General features: G+C 31.4%; 1 protein-coding gene across 7 annotated transcripts in view; it reads right to left on the bottom strand.

Moving 5' to 3' along the window:
* Positions 1 to 1,756: 1,756 nt before the first annotated feature.
* The window catches only part of CDH12 (cadherin 12), an 812,943-nt gene continuing 796,713 nt past the window's right edge, over positions 1,757 to 17,986 (bottom strand). For all 7 annotated transcript variants that reach the window (XM_016137287.2, XM_016137288.2, XM_016137285.2 and 4 more), the window contains 4 exons: positions 14,524 to 14,645; positions 11,042 to 11,159; positions 8,964 to 9,215; positions 1,757 to 6,055 (listed from right to left, as the gene is read on the bottom strand). In XM_016137287.2, the coding sequence (XP_015992773.2) occupies positions 5,556 to 6,055; positions 8,964 to 9,215; positions 11,042 to 11,159; positions 14,524 to 14,645 (992 nt within the window). In that variant the 3' untranslated portion in view covers positions 1,757 to 5,555. The remainder of the gene's footprint in view (positions 6,056 to 8,963; positions 9,216 to 11,041; positions 11,160 to 14,523; positions 14,646 to 17,986) is intronic.

The raw sequence follows: 17,986 nt of genomic DNA, 5'->3' as shown, positions 1-17,986 counted from the left end.
TTTAATTAAACTCTTCTACCTATTAGTTTATGATTTTTTGGTTTGGTACAAGTTCTTTGGACATTCTTACCTTTTATTTCTTTAAAATTAAAATGGGGCAATAAGATCAAAATGCAATTAAATGCCTAATAAAGTTTAAAACCTTTTAGATATTCAATGAATCTGACTGCTGTGCAAATCTATTACACTAAGAAACAGAAGGAACTTGAATAAAGGAATTAAGTAGCACTCCAAGCTTATTGCAAACTAAAATTATCAAACATTTAATTACATATATGTGTGTGTATATAACAATGGTATAGGAGAAAAAATGATCACTTTTCTTTTTCAGATTTTGGGTCATTGTGACTGTTTATATTTGTACGGCAAATCCCTATTATGCTAAGATAAAGTTACAATGATGATGAAACTTAATGATAAGGAAGTAATATTCATAAATAATATGTATGTACAATGTAATATGCAAATACAATATCTAAATAATGTTTATTTCTATATTATACATATTGTATATGTATGGATTTTTTTGTGTGTGTGTACACTCCCACAACAATAATGATAATGACACACTGTCCATTAGCAGACAAACACTTGAGATAAATTATTGGAGGCTAATGAAACCATGATGAATGAAATCGGGCATAAAATTGCAGACTAGAGAACAGTGTTGCAGCATGGTAAAGAACTTGTGTTCTCACCACAATCCTGGAATGTATCAGGATTTGACATATCAAATACGACAGAGGACTGAAAAGAAACATGAATTGAAATGGCATAAATTAAAATAATCATTTTTACCTCTCTTTTCATATAGTGTGTTTGAAACACAGGATTCAGAGAAAAGAATTCTAGCAAAAAATATTTTTAAGTGCTTCAATGAACATCATCAGAGAGAGTAAAGAAACGAATCATCAGAAAACAAGAGTAACCAGATGGGGGGAGGGCCAAGGGGTGAGAGGGATCGAATATGTAGTGACAGAAAGAAATCTAACTATGGGTGGTGAACACAGTGTATAAATATATATATGCGCCTTATCGTTAAAGTATATAGCTGAAACTTATTAGATTTCATTAACCAATGTCGGCATAATAAAAAATAAATAAATATAAATACATAAAGAAGAAAAGAGTAAAATAATAAGAAAAATAGAGCAAAATAACACAGCAATATTCCTGAAATTAAAAAAAAAATTACTATAAAGTAAATTATTAGAACTGGAGGACAAAGATGAAAAGGTAATCATCAAAATAGGATAAGAGATGGAAAATGATAGCTAAATATAATACAATTAACTCTTAAAATCATGACATTCAAAAACCAAATATTAAAAATTCCATAAGGATTAAATAGAAAAGGAAAACAGATAGGAACCCATCAAAGATTAAATACAAAGTCTCCCCAAACTGAAGAAACCGAGGTTCCATATTAAATGGAGCCCCTGAATGTCTAACCCCAAAAATGATAAAAAACTCAACTTCATGCATTAATGTGAAATTTCATAACACCAAGAAAATGAAAAAAAATTGAATATCATGAAAAAAATTATATCAGATCTAAAGGAAGGAGTGATATACACATCATTCCATTTCACCAGCTGGGTTGGATGCTAGAATATGATAAAAAGTTTTAAAATATTAAGGAAAAAATAATTTTAAGTGAGCACTGTGTACCTAGATAAACTATATATTAGATGAGGAAGCAAAAGAGATTTATAAGATTATCTCCCTGCCACTTTTTTTTTTTTTTTTTTTAAAGCAAACTGATGTTATTTACAGACATTTTGTTAATTCTTTCAGACGTAGTTTGGGGCCCACTTCAAATTGAATGCCGGCATATTCACATCTGCTTTTGGAAATTCTCATTGTAATATAATAATTACTGAAACTTTTTAAAAGAATTCTTATATAATCTCCTCTTTAAGACAAGGAATGACATCTCATCTAATCTTTTCTTCTTGTCACTTTTTTTTTTTCTCTTTGGCTTAAAATTTGAGTTCTAGTTATTTTAACACTTCATTTTCTTGCTCTTCATATGCACGTTTCTATCATTTGATCTTGCTGAAGTATTTTGACAGTTGTTACTTAAGAGATAGTTGTCTGGCTCTCCTGATGTGATACGTGCTGAGTGATAATGTATAATTAATTAAATCGGTACTTGAAATATTTTTGTTATATTATGTTTTAAAAATCTTTATGATTATAACTTTATGTAATTAATATTAAATTAACTAGAATTTAAGAGTCAAGAAATTTTAGAGGAAACTTGGATAATACCAAAAGCACCAAGTAATTTTACCCGAGAGAATAGAACAGGGGGACTGAGGTGCTTGCCCCAGATGACATTTCTAGTGAGTGATAGAATTTGGTGCAAAAGAAATTTTAGATTATTTCTAGTACATCACACTGTTACATTCTTATGTGTTGACTGAACACTTCTTTGAGCATGATTAAAGGTTACATTTATAAAATATATATGTAACATACACGTGTTACATATAATACATACATATATATTTCTGTGAAAGTAAACATGCAATATAATAAATAGTTTATGGTACAATTATTATTAATGCTCAAAATTCTCCATGTAAATTCTAAATATTTTTATACTGTATAATGCCTGAATGAAAAGCAGTGACTGTGTTATTAAAAATAAAAAAAAATTCCGAGACATTGCAAATATTGAAATATTAGATTTTGTTCTTTCTATAATGTAAAAGATATCCCACAATACTTCTCAGTGATGAACAACAAAAGACCTCTTCTCACCATATCACTTCATTGGTTTCTCATTGTGCCAGAAATTATTTCCATTCAAGGTTGTGTTTTGCTTGTTTTATTTTTACACATGTTTAATTGTTTGCTTGTTTGTTGTAAAACAAATACTTTTAAAAACTGCTATTAACATCCATGTGGTTGTTATGGGTTGAAACATGTCCCCCTAAAATTCACATTTAGAAGTCCTAACCACCAGTACCTCAGAAGCGACAGTATTTAGAGATAGGACTTTTTAAGAGTTAATTAAAGTAAAAAAGGGGTTATGTAAGTAGGCTTGGTATGACTGGTATTCTTAAAAGAAGAGGAATTAGCACAGGAATACCATGTAAAGATGCAAAGAAAAGATGGCCATGTACAAGCCAATGAGAGCAGTTGGGAGAAACCAGCTCTGTTGACACCTTAATCTTGGACTTCTCCCCTCCGGAACTGTCAGGAAATAAAGTTCTACTGTTTAAGCAACTCTGCGTGTGGCATTTTGCTATGGTGGCCTAAGCAAACTAATTCGGTGGTATAGCAAAAATAAAAAGATGGAGGTACTGAAAAAAGGCTTATTATTGGGTGAAAATAAGACTTACCAATTTTATGTTTTTGCTTAGTATCTCAGTTTTTTGGTTTAAAACGACTCGCCCCTCCAAGGTTTTCTTCATGCCACCATTTTTTTGGTTATACGACTGTATGCAACGGTAGTTAAATTCTCTAGCAAGATGCAAAAGGTGATGATTCCTGAAAAGAATTAGCCTAGAATGGTCTTGCATATTAACCTTCTGGAAAGGGTCATGGATTGTTGCAGAGCAGATCACATTGCTAGAGAAAACCCAGGAGTTGCCTTTTCTCCAGTGCAGTTAAGACATCAGCAGCATTTTAAAAAAAAATTGCATAAATATTTCCCAAAGTATATTATGGGGCAACACAAAGGTAACACTGAGGTGGTGGGAGGACAAATACAAGTTCAACAATTGTCCCTGACAGAGACAGCAAGGAGGGGGTTAGACACCAAGAAAGGAGTGGGAAATGCAGATATAAATGGCCAAATTGCCACACCATAATTATTAGGTATATATTTTTGAAGTATTTAATAAAGAATAGGACTGAACATAGTTGTCTATATTATCCATATTTCTACTCATTTTTTTATGTGCAAATTTTTTACTTTCACAGCCTTGCAAATATACTAATAAATATTTCATAAATATACTCAGCTATTATGGATGGATCAGAATGGATCTATAAGCAACTTTTTTCCTACATCTAATTTTAACTTATAATATTAAGACAATACGCTAGTACTTTATAGTTATCTGTTTCATTAAGTATATTTCTATACAGCATATACTTGACTTGAAAGTAATGTACATGAAGGTAGTTTACCTCTATGCTTTAAAATCTAATATTACTTAGAAATCTGCATCAAATTGAAAAGTAAAAGTTCTTTGCAGAGGATGTGTATGAATAATTTATATTAGAATTATTGTAAATGACAGTATAATGAAGCAACTCTGAACTCCAATATGATGACACTGTTGAAATCATATTAATAAAATATCTAAATTAACTGCCTGATTTTGCGTTTGTGTTCATTTTAGGAGTTATTCATTGGTTTCAATTTTTGAAGTTCTTGAACTGTTATTTGTTCAGTAATGTATGACCCCTAATTTTTAGACATGCTATAAACCCATCCAGTATTATTGGATATGTACTTTATTTTCTTTGGTCACTAAACAATCACCAGATATTAAGAAACTCTGAGAAGCTAGATAATGAATTTTTTTTTACCATGTTTAAATTAATGACTTTTTTTTCCAAAAAAAAAAAGTTTCATCATAGACAACTTAAAATTTTATTTATGAGTGAAGACTTCAATGATCTCGTCACTTGTTAAAACCAACCTTCCACACACCAGCACAGTATTAAAACAAAACCAATATTTATTTTAATGTAGAATTTCAGCCCTGAGGCCTCTCTTTATAAAGAGGAATTTAAAATTTTTTCCTTTTTTTAAAATTTTATTTTTTTGAAAAAAAGCAACATATTAATGAATACCTTTCATATGAACCAAAGATAAGATCAAACATTGCTTTTAAAATTCAAGACTTACATATTGAATTTGTTATTATCGCATTTATTTCAGTTTTCTGAAAGGGTAGGAAAAACAAATGTGTTTTGGCATACAGTTTAAAAAAGAAAAAAAAAATGAGTTATAAGAAGATGGAGTTCAGAAAGTATTCTTCTTTTTTCCTCAAAGGGAATTAGAAGTCAGCACATTGCTATTGCTCCTGGACATAAAGACGGTGTCTTTGTTTTATGTCCTCTGTGTCTCTGAATCCTTTAGTGCCATCACAGCAGAGTGTACTGTACACCACTTTAAATGATAAGAGTTTCAATAGGCACTTTAGTGGAATTAAGAAAAATCTAACACTCTTCCACCGTGATGCCACATAGCTATCTTCGTTCTAGGTTGTCATGTCAGTAAATTGTATTTAATAGGCCTGAGCTTGTCTCAGTATATTTCCAAAATAACAAAACAAAACCAAGCAAGTACATATATCAGGATTTATCTTGTGTTGGCAGAATAAACCAAAACTGACAATATGATAAATATAGCGACTTGCTAGAAACCAGATAGTCAAAGGAACCTTGTCCTATAAAGCCTGTGGGAAGGAGGGAGGGTGTGTGTGTGTGTGTGTGTGTGTGTGTGTGTGTGTGTGTGTGTGATTTCTGCTTGTGTTTCTTTGTCTTCCGTTTCTCCTGTTCATTGTGTTGTAGTCTTTGCTTCTCCCCTAAGTGACTTTATCAGGGTTGTAACTCTCTTCTTCGCCAAACATGTCTGCCAAGACTTTGAAGCGAGGTCCCCAGTCTGTCAGATAGTCGTAGTCCTGGTCCGCTTCCGTGGCGAGAGAGTCTATGGAGCTCAGGGAGTCTGCTACTGACCCGTTCCCTTCATAGGCATATGTGGCCAACGAATCGTACGGCGGGGCGGCTGGGTCCACATCATTTTCCTGCAGCCTTTGGTTAATAAAATCCCTTATGTCTGTGTTATCTTCCACCGGTGGTCTCTGCCGAGGTAAACAGAGAGAGTCTGGTTTTATATCCCTGCGAATTTTGTTATCTTCAATCACTTTTGGATTTCTCAGAGCACCAATGTCGAAAGCCTGCGTGTCCTCCTCTCCACCTCCTTCATCGTCGTAGTGGATAACGTTGTCCCTGACGTCCTCTTTAGAGGTCATCAGGGTGTCTTTCTTCTTCTGCCTTCGCAGAGCTACATACAGCACAACTATGGCTAGAACGAGACAAAAATTGCAATTTAAGAATACGTAAGTTCATCTCTTCGCAAAAAAATGAAATTGATCAGGGCTGGCTGAGTTTCTTTAATGCCATCCTATTATTTTCAAAGTAAACATATTGTAATCAGTAAGGATCATAACTATGTTTACATTTTTTAATTGTCTATATTTAAGTTCATTTTAAATTTTTAACTAAGAAGAAATGATAGCTAAATTATCCACAAAATCAAACAGTTGGAGCCTCATATTTAACATGTATTATATTTAAATATTTTGGTTCTGGTAAAAAGTGTGTTACACAGCTTAAAGAAATAATAATGTTTTTCTAAGCATACATAGAGCTGTATAACATTGATATATTGTGTCAATATGTCATTCAAATATTATTATTGCCCATAAGTAACACTTAGGTATTATTCATACCAAGATTTCTCAACTGTAATGTTTCTAATAAAATAAACACAAATCTTCATGTGACAATCACTTTTAAGAGCAACATAAGAAAAAAAAGAAAAGAAAGAATATAGAATGTAAGGGCCTTAGTTTTACTAATCATATCAACTAAGACTTTTAATCATTTATACTCTTTATCTTGCCATATTGAGACATTTCTGAAACAAATGCCAAACATTTAGGTTACATTAATGAAGTATGATGATATTTTGAAATAGTTAATTTATATACTCTTATTATTGATTATCTTTGTTTTTAATTGACTCACAGCTATCATTAAATTGATAGCGTCTATTTTTTGTCAAATGAACAGACACAGATTCAAACTATGAAGTCGGTGCTCAATTTTACTCGTCATAATACCCCCTCTCCTTCATAGCAATGGCAATAGGTTCAAAGACAAAATGTGTTTGATTTACCACAGCAGAGTCTGGAAGACTGCTGCCATAGAATTAGAAAGTAGAGGACACTGCATGGTGATGAAAGCCTATTTATTCCCTCTTTTTTCAAAATAGAGTTGGCAAATTAAAAACAGGGAGGAGATATAGGTAGAGCTCTATACAGCGGGCCTTGGAGAGATGTATATCACTCTGCAATCCTCCCAGGGTTTAGGCAAAGTTCAGAACTAAAGAGACTATTGCTTATTTACCCTGGGAGTACATGAGATACTGCAAATGTCATAGAGAAGCCATGCATATAAAATGGTGTTAGAATTGCCATGACTGAGAAAGAGACTCATTTGATGTGCTTGAGGGCCACCTAAAAGTTATCCAAGCACCACAAGTTTCTCGTACTTTCTCTCACCCCAGGAAGGATATAAAAATGGTTAAGAAAGGAGTCTGAGATTGGCTAAGGAGGTCAAACAATAGATGAACTTTTAAGCAGACACCGTGGCAAGACAAAGAGCTACATACCAACAAATTGGCACTACTAGAACAGGTGCAATGTGGACACTCAGTAAATATTTGGATGAATAAGTGGCAGATGTCAGTGCATGATGAGGTCGACCTGAGCAAGATTAATTGCTACAGTCTAACAGGACCAGTGACCAAAGGCGAATATCCAGAATATGCCAAGTTATGCTATGTTGATATGTAAATATTCTAGGACTCAGATAGCTTAGAAAGAAAAGAGGAATGGTTGGCTTGAAGTCAAACACCTAACTGATCATGTTCAATTTCAGATTTGAGAATGTCATTTCGAATCTGCCCTTTTAAGGTTTATATCACCAGCAAAAAGAGGTGCCAGATAAAATTTACTATAATTTATAATTATATAAAAAAATGCATTCTTCTACACACCAAGGCCACTTGGTGTGGAATTAATATCTATATCATGCAAATGGACAAGAATTTTACCCTCTAAGCCAACACAAGCTTATGACTCAGAAAATGTTCTTCACAAGCTATTGTATAAAACTTAATTCCCCCCTTACAACCTAGTAAATTATTAAAAATTTTATTTTCTATCTTAGAAATAAAGGGGAGTATCTACATTTGTCAGAATTTTTTGATTAAATAATAAACATGCATATATAAACTTATTCCATAGTGTCCAAGTGTGTATCTGTTACCATTTGAACTTTTAAAAAATGACCAGAAAATTAAAAAAAAAATTCTGTTTATTTTTGTGATTCTGACAGTGAATTAATAAGTGAAATGGAGTCAGCTGAACAGAGTTAATAAAAGAGGGAAACCTATATAAAGTAGGTATGTATTTATTCACACAGAGATACTACAGAATATATTTCATTCCTTTTCATTTGTAGTTGCTTCTAGCTATTTAAGTGTGGTCTGTTCTGTTCTAGTGGAAATGGTTAGGATTTAGATGTAAGGAGATGTGGAAAAAGGGAAATAAAAATTGCTTCTGGCTACCAATTTAAACAGAAAAAAAATTAGAGATCCCTTTATTGTCTATTTCTTCCCTTTATTTTGCATTTCTTCTCTGTCTTTTCTCTTTTATTACTTTATTTATTAAACTGAAATTTGGGAAATGCTGTTCATATAGTATATTTAAAAATGTTATAGAATACCTTAGGCAGCAATAATTACTAGGATGCAAAATGAATTGAGAAGTCACTGCTGTAAGTAAGATATTTATTATAGAAAATCTCGTTGCAGAAAGTTTCACAAATTATTACTTGAAAATCCCCTTAGGTTTAAAGATACTTTCATATTTTTGATGTTATTTATTATGCCTAATGGTAATATCCATAAGGTATGAAACAGAAAATTAACTTTAGTAAAAATATAATTTAATATAGACAATCTTTCTTCTATCCAAATATAGCAGCTCAGTGAAGAAATATTGATTTACATTGTTAATTGAGGAGAGGGATAAGCATAGAGACTATGATGATAGATAGATAGATAGATAGATAGATAGATAGATAGATAGATGATAGATAACAGACAGACAGACAGACAGGAAATGATTAATATTGAAACCAACCTAGGAGTATAACAATGCACAGTAAGATTGCAATCAAAGCTCCCGTGCTGAGTCCTACAGGTAGAAAAATTGCTTCCACATTACAAGACAGGATGGTACCATCAGAGTCACATCTACAAACTCGAATAGTCATTGTGTTTGTGCTACTCTGGACAGGATAGCTGCTATCTTCTATTACAACAGGAAGAAAATACAATTCTTGCTGTCTGCGGCTGTATCCATTTCTTCTGGTTTCAATTCCAGCTGTGTTGTCTACAAAACATGACATTTATTTTCAAATGGTTACTATAAGCTTCACTTCAAATCAGAAAGTTTGGTATCTATTAAACAGTAGGAAGCTCTTCTTGAATCAGTAAAATACATCTATATTTTAATTCTTTTTTTTTTTATCATTATGAAGGCTGTCAAAATGTAATCAAATGTAATCAAAATAATCCATAGGGAAAGAAGAAACATAATCTTCTCTGATGTAAGACTTAAATATATTATTCAGAAAGGATGTAGAATGGCTTACAAAACAAGAGGTACGTGTGTTTACTCATTTTTTCTGACATCAAAATCTCATTGAGAAAAAAAATGCCTCTGAATATTTTTTTACATGCTAGTACAAATTATTATAAAGTATGAATTTGCAAACAATCTTACTTAAGAACCTATATTTTAAAATACAACAAATATTAACTATTTCAGATTAAAACTTAATTTTTTCTCCAAATCTGTATCTATATTTATACACTTTAACTTTTGTACATCACGTAAGAAACATGGAAAGGAAAATACAGATTGTTAATGTCAAGATTCATTAAATTTTCAACATCATGAATTATATTAATCACCACTTTAATTATAAAAGTAATGCATTTTAGTTTTGATAAAATCAATAATAGCAATATTTACTTAGAATAATAGAAGGCAATAATTATTATTAATTTTATATAAATGCAATTAATATTCCTATTGAAAGCATCATTTTACACACATTTGTTCTACATATAGAAGTAAAATTTTGTTTTATTCATAACATTACTTTATTTTTATGTTTATTAAAATAACTCCTAGAAATATTTTTTTTATTTTTAGAAATATGTTAATATTCAGTTTATTACAGCCATATGTGATACATACTTTGAAATCAGGTAAAAAAGTCATAAAATTTTTACTATTTAAGTAATATTTTATTTGTCTATTTGAAGACACCACTTTCAACTAAATATTAGGCAGCTTCTCTATATTAAATTTCAAAAGAAGCACCAAGATGGGAAAACTACATGATAAGATGGAAGAGTAATTTTTATTACAGAGAGAACACTATTAAATTGAGAAACAAAACATCAAAATGCCAAATATCTGTTACAATATTTCCAATGAAAACTAGTGGTGCCAGCTACTTGTGATAGTGGGCATGCAAAACCGGGAATTAGTTGAATTAACATGGTATCTTCAGCAACTGACAGCTGAATACTTGAGTTTGAGGAAAAAGAACAGGCAAAGAGTACAGTTTGAAATCTGGGAGAAAAGGAATAATAGAAAAAGAAGTCAGAGAAACTGACATTGTTTATTTTCAATCTATTATTATTGAGATATGACCATATAAAAAAATGTGATATTATTATATATAGTGTATGTATATATGTTATTTTGCCATAAAAAAATAAGAAAATGTCGTTATTTATGAAGACTATATTTTTAACCTGTGCTGTATCATGTGTCATTCAAATAAAACAGTTACTAAGAACCTACGAGTGCATATGGAACAAATGTTATATTTAAAACAGGGAAACCATTCTATATCCCAGATAGCCTTTTTTTTTAATGACATTCAGAGATTGTTCACATTCTAAATAAAAGTAATTTGCTTCGTCAGATAGTCTATATAGATTAAATATTTGTAATATAATAATTTATAATTATTTATTTAAATATTTATTTACTACTAACTATAGAGTTTTGCATTTCTCATATATGAATTTCAATATTTTATGTACTTGGGTGCCTTTAGAATAAGCATTGATTTCTACCTGTGTGTTGTTTTACGAAGTTACATGAGAAGAGGTAAATTCTTATGTGGTGAAACTTACTTCTGAAGTCACGAACTGTAAAATTTGGCTTGATGGCAGCTTCAGGTGATAATCTGAAGGAGAACTGTTGCCCAGCGGGTGAGAGATCTCTGTCTGCAGCACTGACTATTTGAATGATCTGAAATAAAGTCGAGATGAAACTCGAAGTCAGTCATCAGTTTCAAAAGGAATTTTACACACCGGGTTAATAATTGTACTCAATGAAACATGCAAAATTGACAGAAATGACACTTTGAGAGTTTATATTAGTGGCCCAATTATTTATACATACTATTTATAAATAAATATCTAAACATTTATACTTAATAATGGAAGGTACAATTATAGAGTCTGGGTTAATTCCAAATCAATATCTGCATAACTCAAAAGTTTACCAGCATTGAACATTCTCACTAACGAGCAAAATAAAATTAAAATGTACTTGCTTGCATTTTAAATTAGATGAAATAAGTGCTTTCTAACCTAAGTATGAAAATGTTTACTAGAAACAAAATCTGAAATAATTTTAAAACCCTTGCATTAGAAAACTTTCAGCATAGCTACGTTTGTGAGAAATTAATTTTCATAAATAAATTAAATTAGGAGAAAAAGAGATACAAAGTACGTATATCTGCTTTTGTCCTTAAGTTTATTTAACCCAATGAGTAAAAATAAAAATTGTGTTTTCATAGAGTTTTTCAAAACTTTAGGAATCTTCATCTTGTTTTAAAATTCTTTCTAAATTGCTCTCGTGCATTGGGTATATTGTGGTTAAAATTTTGATACTTAATAAAGTGCTTTTAAAAATTTGGAGTTTAAAAATAACTTTTGAGAGTCCATCTGTGAAATTAACAATTCACCATGTAAATAAGTAAATCAGAATGCTTTTGAGGCATGGAAAGATCATGGTATATGGTAATTTAGTCAAAAAATTACCACACGGACCCTGTATAACTTTAACTTCCTTTCACATAAACACATATGCTCAGATCACTATACTTTATCCATAACGTTTCTATAAATTATTTGGGGATTGGTACCTGTTTTATTTTGCCTTTTACTACTTACAACTGGCATAATCATTTACAAAATTAAGGGTATTTAACAACATGATATACCAAAAAGATAATTTTAGAAGACAGATAAATCTTTTAAAACACAAAGAAACATAAAAATTTGGGTATAAACTGGCACTTATCTGGAATTATCACTTGGGAGTCATTGCCCTAATGAAAATAACTCTCATAAATTTTTATTGATTCACCATATAAATCTTTATTGATTTATATAGCATCCATCATCTTTCTCTCTTTTCTCTGTCTTATTTTGATATCTAGATAGATATATAATACACACATACATACATACATACATACAAATTCAATTATAGTTCAAAAGAGATAAATTGTTCCTATGCATAGTTCCCAGAAAAAAAAAAGAATGGCTGGGGTCAAAAGCAAAAAATGCTCATACACTACACTCCCTGAAAGCTCAACAGACACTTCAGGGCTATGATTTATGCATAAATGTGTATAGCCATGAAGATATTTATTAGAAAAAGAGCCTCCAAGGATCCACTATATTCCTCACCAGCTTATCCAGATGCAAGAAAATGAAGTCACCTCTAGTAACTTCTACTATTCCTAACTTTTTTTTTTAGGTGAGGCAACCCTTGGTTGACCTCACAGATTGTAAGTGTAAAGACTTTGTCAGTTTACAATTCTTTCTTTTCTTTTTTATGCCTACAGCACCTAGTCTTCCTTGGTGGTCTCCCATCTAAGTACTAAGCAGGCCTGACTCTGCTTAGCTTCCGAGATCAGATGGGATTAGGCTTGTTAGGGTGGGATGACTGAGGACTACTCTCAACTTTTTAAAGCTTTTAATTTACTAAACAAACATAGAGGCATTAAATGGAATTTTATTCCCCAAAGTCTTTCATTTTAGCACATTACAAGATTCTGATTCATATGAAATGGTTAATGTAACTTTTGGGAATGAGGGCAAAGGAATCTGGAAAGTGGGAAATGGCTAAGTTGTGGCAAACCTCTTATAACTTCCCAAATAACTAAATCAGGTTATTTATTTGCATAAACGTTCACGTAGCTTCTACTACTTCAGACACTAAAGCAGGCACCATGCTCATCCTATGCAAACTGTGTGTACACTTAAGATGATAAATGGCTAAAACTCTGTTTAAATGCATTTCCATACCTATTCATAATTAAGGATACAAATTTATCACTTGGGAAAATATGACTAAATAAGTAATGTTGCAATAAAATTAGTACCTTTCCCAAATTATCAAAAGAAGAATTAGAGTAGCACAATCCACTAGAAGTTTCTGCGCTAATGGAATATTCTACATCTACACTGACCAAAATAGCAATCACTCATACCACATACAGCTATCAAGCACTTGACATAGAGCATGTGTTAAGTCAGAATATTAATTTTTAAGTTTGTTTCACCTTAATTTAATAGCTTTATTTAAGTTAATATACTGGACTTTATAGGATTAGATCTATGAGACAAATGTCCCACAAAATGTAGAAGACATTCAAATGGAAACAAATAATATAGATTAATAAATGACCTTTTTCAATAAAGATGCTACTTTGAATATTAGGATATTTTTTCATGTAAGAACCAACACTACAAATTTACTTAGATGAGTAGTTATGCAATTTCAAGGTGTTTGAAAAGTACAGCAACCCAAAGCATACCAACACATTCTTTTTCTTTGGAACCCAAGTGCACAGTATTGCTTTAATCATATTCTTGTTTTGTGATGCACTCTTATCATTTGCTAATGCCTGATGCCTGTTATTTTATTGTATTCATTAATTCACTCATTCATTTATTTATAACAAGGTATAGAAAATGGCTACCACCTTGCATAAATCCTAGGACTCTGACAGTAACTTCCATTGACTACGTGGCCTTCCCTCATGACATCTCCCTACTGAAACCTCTTAAGAGCAATACTGACTTAATAAAAAAAATATAATTCAGATATTTTGAAAACTTAGATGTTTTTCTCAAGGCCATCAGTGAAGGAAGCTTTAGATTTTTCATGGGCTTAGAAGATTTTCAGTACCTGTTCATGACAGCAGGTGAGCAAAGCAAGAGATACTATAGAAGGATGGACTCCAAAGTTGTTTGCTTGCTGGGTTAATAGTCATAAGTTCTTTAAAAATTTTATAGTGAAGAAATGGAAAATGTACAATCCTCGACCTTTTAGTTATACGACGAATGTTCACTAGACCATCATAACTTTATTCTCTATAATATTAACTCCATATTTCTGTGGTATTAACTCTATATTCATACATGTACAATTAATTTAAAGTTTTCAATCTTATGGCTTATTTTCTAGACATATGATTCAGAAAAAAACAAATGTATGTACATATACACATATATACATTCAGGTATATTCATATAACTGAAAACACATGCATATAGTGGACCTTTACACACTCTGAACAATATTGATAAGATACCTGTCCAGGTTTGGCATTTTCACACACAGCTGTTTCATATGGTGCAGCTATTTCTGGTGGAAATTCATTGACATCCAAGACATTAATCAGTATGTTGACTTTGCTAGTTAATAATGGGTTACCTGTTGAAAACATAAAAAGATAAATGATGATTAAAAAATTTGGCCCATTATTACTTTTATTGGAAATATTACAATTTTTAAAAAATCAGCCTTCATATAGAATCTGAAAGACCCTTCCTTTAGGAAAATCTGAGGTGTTAGGTTTTCTTCCTCAAGAATCAAAAGGAATATTGGTTTGAAAAAGTGGTTTGAAAAAGCTTTTAAAAGTTTTTATTATAAAACTATAACTTATGAAGTTTTGTAGATAGATAAACTACCCCAAATTGTTGGAGGACCTTGTCCAGGGTTATCTAGAGGAGTGAGGAGTTAAGATTCAAACCCAGGACTATGAAAATCCAAAAACCATATTTATTCTACCATACCTTCTCTAGTGATAGATTTGTGTCAAATTTCTCATCTGTAGTACCACTAAAGATTCATTACACCAATATTACTTTAGATCTGTATCCAGATTCTTTTAAAGAATGCATACAAACTCTCACTACATGATTGATTGTGACAGCTTACAATATCCTGCTGTGCCAAAATTTATTTAAAAAATTAAAAAGCCCTGTTAATATTAGCTTAAGAAATGTTGACATATTTACATATGACACAGTAAAGTTCATTATTATGTACCAGTACAAACACACATGGCATGAAGAGAAAATAAATAGTATATTTCAAACATGAGATATTTTTATTGAAAGTGTATTGGTCATCTTGGAGAAAGATGCAGCAAATGCCTATTATTAAAAAATAATATCAGTTACAGAGCATTTCTCTTATTTGATAAGAAAAAGTTTGATTCAGTTTTCACAAGTTATTTAATCTTTATTCAACTCAGTCTTTTTTTTTCCATATAAAAAGCTGTCCTATGATATACATTGACTAACTCCAAGTGCAAAAAGACTGCCTGAGATCTGTCCCTGCAGATGGCATCACTTAACTTTGAACGAGACACACATACTGCAATCAGGCCACGGGAACCCCTGGGAAGCCACTTTATGTTTAAGGACCAAACAGTGGGTTTTCAAAACACAATTTATATAGCAGACACTCAGTAAATACTGACCAAACGATAGAATGTTTCCAAGAACTGATGAGAAGTGGAATTGAAAATGTTTTGAAAACCATAAAGTACTAACAAAGACAGGTTTCTATTATGTTAAAATACTCTGGAGCTACTAGGCTTCCTTATTTTAAGAAAAATGCTGTATTTTTTTTTTTTTAATAACTAGAGAAGTTCGATAAGGGTAAAGGGAGTTAAATATATGGTGACAGAAGGAGATTTGACTTTGGGTGGTGAACATACAATGCCTATCTAGATGATGTATTATTGAATTGTACACTTGAAACCTACATAATTGTATTAACCAATGTTATCCCAATACATTTAATAATAAAAAAAAATCGATTTTGTAACTGTGTTGTAAATTGCAACTAAAATAACTTTAAGACTAGAATCTTAGCTTTTTATGCCAAGAAAACTGAATTATAGTGCAAACTGAGCAAGGTATAGTGATAAATAAAACAGGTTTTTCTTTGCCTTTTGTCTGTAAATCGGTTCACTTTTAAGTCACAAAATAAACCATCTCTAATGAGAATTCTGTTCACTTACAGTAGTATTATTTGTACTAGACTGAGCAATCCATAATGAGGATTTTAATTATCAGTATATACCTATGCTAAAATCAAATATTATCTTTTCTGCTGTTGGTGACAAAAAAAAAGAACCCTGATCTCCAAAGAAAAAGAAATCTTTAAAAATACTACCAATTGACTTTTTTTTTCCCCCAATGAAAACAGCAGGGAAAACTTATTATGGATTTTAAATATTTGCAATAGCATAAAACCTTAGGCATTCTGAATTCTTTGGGAGAAAAAACTGCATAAAATTCATCTTTAATCTTCCAGAGTTTAACACGGTGCCTAGTACATGCTAGGAAATTGAATAATCAATCAATAAATGTACTTTCAAAAACAGTGTGAACTAAGAAACAAAGGTGGGTTAGGTGCAGCTGATATAACAGGAAAACTCTGAATCACGATCCACTGACACCTTGATAGTCAACACATTTCCCTTGAATTCACCCACAGTCAAGACTTACCTTTAGATGTCATTTCACTTTATGTTAAAGTATCGATAATTTAAAAAAATCATCCTCAAGTGACTTTTTAAAATATAATCGCAGCCAAATCAAATTAGTTATTTGAAGGCATGTAAAGCCCATTATTGATTCTATATAAAAAAGAGGTGATTGTTTACAGTTAGTTAATAGGTGTCAGTAAACAACCACATTTCTGAAACACACGTTTATAAGAAGTATAGTAAACTATTAATAGTCTAAGATTATATGTTATTTTCCATTCAAAGTCACAGAAGTAATGAGAATATAATGTACAAAACACAAAGCAGTTTTATCCTCTACCCTCCCTTTTCTCCTATGATCTTCATCAAATTAGTCAACTAAAATGTTGTCTCTATCTCTTAAATACCTCTTTGGTCACTTCTACTCAGTAGTATCTTGTTTATTCTATCTTTTTACTTGTTCTTTAAATAGCTTAGGTATACATCACTGGCCTACTTTTCATACTCACATACTCATTATGATTTAAATTTTACTTAATCCCAAATTTATTTACCAAACCTTAAACAGTCTCCTGATTTCTTACCAGTATACACACTGATTATATGACTATTTGGATAAGCACCAAGAATATCAAATTAAACCTCACAATTTTTGCCCAATACCTCTACTCTATTTATTTTCTACTTTATGTTATTACTGACCTCCCTGCTGTTTATCTCAAAATCTGACCACTAACAGTGACTTACTTATTGACCTCATTCCTACATTCAAATGATAGCAATTATCATAATTCCAGCTCTTTACTTACTCTCTAATTTCTCAATTTCTTTTTATCCTCTTTGCCATTGCTTTATGAATCATCTAAGTTTCTTTCTTAGATTACTACAAAATCTTTCTACCCTGTTTTCTACCATTCTCCGATCCTGCCTTTTCCCAATCTTTTTACCATTCTGCAACCAGCATAAAGTTTCAAAAATACCAGTCAAATCAACTTCCGTCTTTGATTACACCTCTTCAATATTTATGTATTTGCTTCAGGTATAAATCCAAACATCAGAACATTCTAAGGAAAGAAAATAAAACTTTCATATTTCTTATCTGGATTCTCTTTATTAGTAGGGGAGGATGACTAGGAAGAGATAAGGATAGAGAGAAAACAGACATGGAGAGAAACAGGGATACAGAAAGACAAAGAGAGGAATTTTACCTTTTACTCGCCCTCATTTTTTCCCCCTACGCTAAATTACTTTATATTCCTTTAAGTATCTT

Source organism: Rousettus aegyptiacus, unplaced genomic scaffold (genome assembly GCF_014176215.1).
Source record: "Rousettus aegyptiacus isolate mRouAeg1 unplaced genomic scaffold, mRouAeg1.p scaffold_m13_p_8, whole genome shotgun sequence".
In the NCBI taxonomy this organism is placed as follows: Eukaryota; Metazoa; Chordata; class Mammalia; order Chiroptera; family Pteropodidae; genus Rousettus; species Rousettus aegyptiacus.
This window is presented reverse-complemented; position numbering and strand designations above follow the sequence as displayed.